The sequence below is a fragment of the Notothenia coriiceps genome, unplaced genomic scaffold, assembly GCF_000735185.1.
Source record: "Notothenia coriiceps isolate Sejong01 unplaced genomic scaffold, NC01 NC01_scaffold00037244, whole genome shotgun sequence".
In the NCBI taxonomy this organism is placed as follows: Eukaryota; Metazoa; Chordata; class Actinopteri; order Perciformes; family Nototheniidae; genus Notothenia; species Notothenia coriiceps.
Genome location: NW_011369945.1, coordinates 9,594,396 through 9,601,244, shown reverse-complemented (window position 1 = coordinate 9,601,244; position 6,849 = coordinate 9,594,396). Strand labels below are relative to the sequence as shown.

The following is a 6,849-nucleotide window of genomic DNA, read 5'->3' as shown; positions in this document are numbered from 1 at the left end:
TATAAACCACATCTCCAATATAACAGCTTTTGTATTCTGAAAAAAAGTAAAACTAATCATGTTCTAGACAATTTTCTAAGGGTCCTCAATTGCACCAACATGTGATCCATACTAACATGTGACTCCATATCTACCAATAAGCTGGCAGTATTACCAGGTGGTAAAACCGGTTACACAAATATTAAAGGTCACCCATTATGCGAAATCCACTTTTTCATGCCTTCTATACAACATGTTACACTGTGCAAAGAGATTATGAAAGTTTCACTCTTTTTGTCCTGATCCATTTATATAAAAACGAAAATGATCAGATTTTGGCCACTTGTGTAACATTAGCCTATAACCAACCAAGGTAACCCCCCCAACCATTGTGTTCTTTGTAACCAGAGGGGTTCCTTATTTCCATCTAAAGTAACAGAATCAGCACTTTTGAAACAGAGGGGATTATGGGATGCTACAATGATCTGTTTGGTGTTTTGTATATCTGAGACCTATAAAATTCAGTTTCATTAGTATGGCAGAAAGAGCTACATACTAGAAATACTAATGCTATGATAATACAATAAATAAAAGCTGAAAGGTGGGGTAGGTAGCTTGAGTGCACTAGAATTTGAAAAAATCTGCCACTTCCGTGCACATGACAGGTGGAAGGCTGACAGGTAGGCCATCCAGTTATTTTAGCTGGGTCGTGCTTTTACAGTACTACGGCTTCCACAGATGACTTTATTGTCAAAGCATTTAATATGTTCGTTGCTATCGGGATGTTAAGAGCATTCCATGGAATATAACAAAAAGTGTTTCTGAAGTGAATTACCTATCCCACCGTTAAGTGTAAAATTATTTTCTGTCAGTTAAAATAACTAGTTCTGCTATTGTGTCAAAGGTTAAGAAATGTATCAAATACTGGCTTTAAACGGCTGAAAATGTTTTGGCAAACATCTCAGTCAGTGGAGGTAGACGCACCTAAGCATTTCCATTGTGTAACAATTTGAAGACAACTCAAAACATACAAGGACACTGAATCAGTTGTAGTTTATACAAATATTTATTCCTCCACAAGTCTTTCCAGCCACAGTTTAGATGATGCCAATCTGTAGAGAAGAAAGAGACATTCATTAAACAATGTCCACCGACAGAGTAAATACATCTGAACCTGCACTCTGGCATCAGTGGTTCCTTTGAATGCATCATTTTTATTCAGACGCAATACAATTTACATCACTTGCACAGGTTTGATACATTAAACATGCACATTCACCCATTAGGCTGAACATCCCATGTTACCCTGTTGAATGGCTGAAAGCTCACCTTGTTTGCAACATCCAATGCATCGTAATCTGGTGCGAGACGAACGTACGCCTTCTTCTCACCATCAGGCCTGTTGACATGAAAAAAACAGACATGTTAGAAGAAAAATCTCATGGAGGCGAGTGTATCATGTTTATATTTACAGAGGGACAAGTTGTTAAAGACCCATGTAGACTTTGCAAGTTAAGGCCCCTATGTCGTACATCAAGTCAAAGAAAACCACAAGACTGTTCTTGCTTGAATAATTGTATACATAATGAAATTAGTGCAAATTAGGGCCATCATTCTAGATACAGTGTTCAGCCTGGTTAAGATTTCTTACCTGATGAGTGTGTTGACTTTGGCGACATCGATGTCATACAGCTTCTTGACTGCGTGTTTGATCTGGTGTTTGTTTGCCTTGACATCCACAATGAACACAAGTGTGTTGTTGTCCTCAATTTTCTTCATGGCGGACTCTGTGGTCAAGGGGAACTTGATGATGGCATAGTGATCCAGCCTGCAGGAGGAAAATATTCATACATTTTATATCACGGTATAAACATGCCTTTGCTTGTAAAGTGAAGTGTATCAGTGGTATACACGTTTGAGTCACGCTTTGACCATCATTTAGCACCCTGCATTTCTTAACCGTCGCTGTACTCACTTGTTCCTGCGAGGAGCACTCTTGCGGGGATACTTGGGCTGCCTGCGCAGACGAAGGGTTTTGGGGCGACGGAAGGTGGGAGAAGTCCTGATCTTCTTCTTCCTCTGGCTGTGTACACCCTTCAGCACAGCCTTTTTGGCCTTCAGGGCCTTTGACTTGGCCTCAGTCTTGACCGGGACAGCTTAAATGGAGAGATAACATTTATTAGACTTTTGTTGATGTTCCTCCAGATGGTAATACACTGCAAGGTGTTTTGGAAAAGTTTCCAAAAACATGAAATCCCTCTAAATTTCACATGTTGTACATAAAAGCCAAACCCACCAAAATGAGTACTTAAGTTTAAAGCGTGACCCATTTACAAATTTCTTTAAGTGGCTTTAGTTAAAGCTACGTTCACATTAAATTCACTTGTGAATGCAGCTACAAACGATAACAATGCAGATCTCTACAAAATATCACTTGGCAGGAGAATGATACAACGTTACTCTTTAGAATTGAAAGCCATTTAGAGCACGAAAACGCCAAAACTCCTCCGGATTTCCCCCCGTTAAAGAACCACTATATCACTCAAATGAACGAATTGGTCATGGTTTTTGACACTATGTTCCTCAATATTACATACAATAGTAACTTAAATTGCTATCACGTGTAGCTAGTCAAACGTTTCAAACACCGCTGAGGTGGAGCTAGTGCTAACATCATGAAAACGGCTAATCCACCAACACATTATACCCAATAGGGTGGTTATTATCAAGACTCATTAACGTTTACTTGTTAATACGTGTCTGTTTAAGACTGTAGGAGACAATCAAGACAGAATAACAGCTGTAAACGGTCAAAGTTTTTGATAAGTAGCGTCAACCCTATCATGCTAACATTAGCTTAGCATCACGTTTTAGTATACATGCCGGTGAGGCAGTCTGCGTTTTATAACATATTTAAACACTTGACAGCAATATCCTGAGGTAAATTAAACCTCTTTCAATTCAACTTTTAATTGTGGGTATATCTAATGAAACGTTTACGCTATAAAAGGTATTAACTGCGCGTATTATTCATAAAAAAGCATAAGATTGACGAACCTTCCTTCTTCACCTTCGGTGCCATGTTGAGAAAGGAAGGCTGATTGGGGTTTCCTGCAGTATATGCCATGGGCGAGATCTCACTGCGGATGTATCGCGATATTTAGATGACTTTTTTTGTTGTTGCGTGGTGTGGGTTAAGATGATCAGTTTTCCTTCGCTTTGCTTAAAATAGGTTACAAATAGCTTTGTATACGTGTTTCAGGAGCTGATTGAATCTAACACAACATTTGGTGATGTGGGACATGGTTTGCTTGATTGTTTCCGCCAAGCTGAAGCAAATAGTTACCAGTTAGATCTGTTCACTTCACAAATTATAAAAAAAATATTTTGTATCTTTTAAAAGATTGAACAAGTGCAGCAAATAATGATTATTTAAATTGTTGATTATTTCTTTAGTTGTATGGTCTATACATTTTAGGAAATTGATTAAACATGTCAATCAGTGTTTGCCAAAATCCCAATATGTCTAATGTCTTGATGACTAAAACATTGTATGCATTACATTAATGCACACAATGTTTAAATATTTCTTACTGCACATATTTTATATTCTATAATTTATTGCATTCTATTTCGATGTAAATTGCTGCTTTATTTTATTGCTATCTTAATATATTTGTATTACAGTGTTCTTAATATAGTTCGCTATCTGTACTTTTTTACATGTTTTTTTATTTGTATGTATGCAGCACGACACGTAGTCAAATTCCTCGTACGTGTGAACCTACCTGGCAATAAACCCGTTTCTGATTCTGATTTCTGACTGTCATAGAGAAGTAAAAAAGAAAATACTAACATTAAATAAACTGGAATCAGAATTAGTGTGGTAACTGATTCATTGATTATTAACATAGGGGGCATTAATCCATCATTAGCTTACAATAACTATGATTATAGTGCTGTACTATAATAAAGAGCATTAAATGCAAGTTTAAAAATTCTAAAACATTTGCACTGAATGTGTTACAACTTTTGCAATGAGAAATAAGCAAAAAACATTTGACTAATTGTATAATTTCAGGCATTTTCTTAATACCTACAACACATATATGCTGGGTATGAAAAAGCTGTCCGTATAACAGCAAAATCATCAAAGTTCAACATAATAAAATAGATTATAAAATATAATTGTTCAGCTCATCTTGTTCAAAGTAACACACTGCAGGTAACACAACCACAACACACGAAAACACGTTCATATTTATATAAACTTTTATTTGATACTCTCATAATACAAAGCATAAGTATGAAATGCAGCAGTACATCAGACAGCAAGAAGTATTATTAGAAAAATAATCCACATCCATCTTCATTTCAGTCTGCTTGTTCCACCATCCTCTAATCCTCCTGAGGCTTATTCTTCTTCCCCTTTTTCCTATTTTTGTGACAAACAATCAGATAAAAAGTAAAATGTTAAGGCATAAAACAGATCCAGAATATTTGAGGTGTATTAACATTGGCTTGGTTTAGGGGGTATAATCATATATGAATTTTGTAAATGTAATATACAAGATAGTCCCCGCACATATTCACACCGTACTTACTTTTTTAACCTGGCTCCAGATGAGTTGGATCCCTCCTTCTGAGACGCCTCCTTGTGCTTCTCACTTCCCCCTTTTTTCTGTGTCTTCATTCTTTTCATCAGCTCCTTTCCTTTTGCTTTCTTTTCCCCTTTCGCCTTCTTTTCCCCTTTTGGCTTCTTCGCTGCGGTTTGAGGCACATTTCCGCTCTCCTGCTCTCCACCTGCCGCCGGCTTCTCTCCTTTCTGTCCGTTATTTGGCGCTTGGCCTTTCTTCTTAATTAAGAATCGAGGAGTTGTGCAAATGGTGCTTCTCTTGGGAGGTCTCTGCTCAAGACTCCGCTTCACTTTGCTAAACAGACGAATGCAGACGGACCATTACAATCATATTACCAAAACGTTCACTTAAGCAAAACATAGCAGAACTGTCTTTAAATGCGTTATCAGTATTCATCTTTTTTACCTGTGAATCTTCTTGAAACCAATCATGTAGTCAGGTACAGGACAGCCAGCTTGTTTAATGACATTAGCGATGCTGTAAAAAGGGGGACAAAGAGAAACATATTCATAATTCTTTTTTAATTGACTTCTTTGCTTTTAGCTACAAATATTGAGAGATGGCTAAATACATTTTCCAGGGTCACACACTAAAACCAGCTGTATGTGTTTTACTGCGGTACATCGGTTCCACGTACCTGCGCAGCAGAGGTTTGTCATTTTCTGTGAAGAAGGTGATGGCATTCCCCTGATGTCCAGCTCGACCAGTTCGACCTGAGGAGCAGCAAACATAATAACAGTTAGCAAAAATCAGATTCATTCATAGCAGTGGTATAATAACACCATAACAAATACATAAAACAAGGCTATAAAGTATTCCTTTGTACAATTAAGTATGACTCAAAGTTTAAGCGTAAGAACATTAGACAAACTAACTGACAGTAGTGTTGCCATGATTACTTAGCACCAGGAATACAAATAAATAAATAAGACCAAATAACATTATAGCTGAAAATAACAACGTTATTTATATTAATTGACTTTTGGTTGTCATTAAAACATAAATCATACGTAGCATAATAGCATATGCTCAACACAAAATGCCAGAGTCCGCCAAACTACATTAAAACCTCAAAGTTATTTTATTTACAACATCAAATAAGAAACACGTTTTGGAATTTTGTGAAGCTGAGATCATCCCATGTTGGTCTTTTTACAAAATAAATGATTACCGTAATTTTCGGACTATAAGCCGCGCCTTTTTTCCCATTTTTCGACCCTGCGGTTTATATAACGGTGCGGCTAATCTATGGATTTTTACAGCTAACGGCCACTAGGGGACCTCCTAAATCTATGGGTTTTACAGGTTACAGTCCAACACCTTTAACTCTATGGGCTCTATGGCCGGTCCGCGCCCCCCACCTTTAAGCGGCGGGCTCCAGCAGGAAAAGCTGGAGGCCGGAAAAGAGTGAGACAGGTAGCGCGCAAAAGTAAAAGTGGAACCGAGAGTGGTACGAGAGAAGACAGAACGAGAGCAAGACAGACAGACATTACGAGAGCGAGACAGTTTGTCCCCGTACCACTGGTTGAAAACCACTGCTGTAGATCACTGCCGGTACGTGCGCTGGGAGCACACCGTTTAAGTTTGAAAGTTGAAAAGTTTGTGTGTCTGAAACGCTATGTGATACAGTACAGTTTACACAGCACATGTTCTGTAGCTACTATTGCACTAAATGGTAACACTTGAATACGTTATGCAAATATGCAACTTGTTTGTTGAAATGTTAATAAATGGGAGCTTCCTCAAACAGCCATCTCTTTCCCGACAATCCCCTCTGTGCACGAACCCTTACATATGGTAATTAAACATTAAAACACCTGCGGCTTATAGTCCAGTGCGGCTTATATATGTACACATCATTCAATTTAGCTGGTCTGCGCCTCACTTTGCCTTTGCTCAGGTGGCCTCATAGTCCGAAATTTACCCGTTGTGGATTTTTTTTACATGTGGTATTCTCTTTGTGGTCGTTTTACGTCTTTTGTTTAGACCTATGTGTTCCTCTTTATTTTTTTGTGTTGTCTTTGTTGATCATTTGACATTCTTTCCGGGCATTGGGGAATTTTTTGTTAGCTATTTTTGTATCATCTTATTGACATTTGTTATTCTTTTTAGAATTGTATTGTGTTGACTTTTGGTAATTTTTGGCTTTTAAAAACTTTAAAACTTTGATCTTTTTTTTTTTTTTAATAGTTTGTGTGTCTTTATTTTTGACTATTGACCGGTATATTTTATT

At 37.5% G+C, this 6,849-nt stretch overlaps 2 protein-coding genes across 2 annotated transcripts in view; one reads left to right on the top strand and one right to left on the bottom strand.

Annotated features, from left to right (window-relative positions):
* LOC104965286 (phospholipid-transporting ATPase ID-like) overlaps nt 1-6,849 on the top strand; it is a 718,806-nt gene that overhangs the window by 469,453 nt on the left and 242,504 nt on the right. The gene's annotated exons all lie outside the window — the stretch shown is intronic.
* Nucleotides 1,023-3,107, bottom strand: rpl23a (ribosomal protein L23a). Its single transcript, XM_010793509.1, has 5 exons — nt 3,037-3,107; nt 1,955-2,135; nt 1,631-1,807; nt 1,309-1,378; nt 1,023-1,091 (listed from the first exon to the last, which is right to left on the bottom strand). Exons 1-5 carry the CDS (start codon nt 3,104-3,106, stop codon nt 1,077-1,079), a joined length of 513 nt encoding a protein of 170 aa, XP_010791811.1. The 5' UTR covers nt 3,107; the 3' UTR covers nt 1,023-1,076.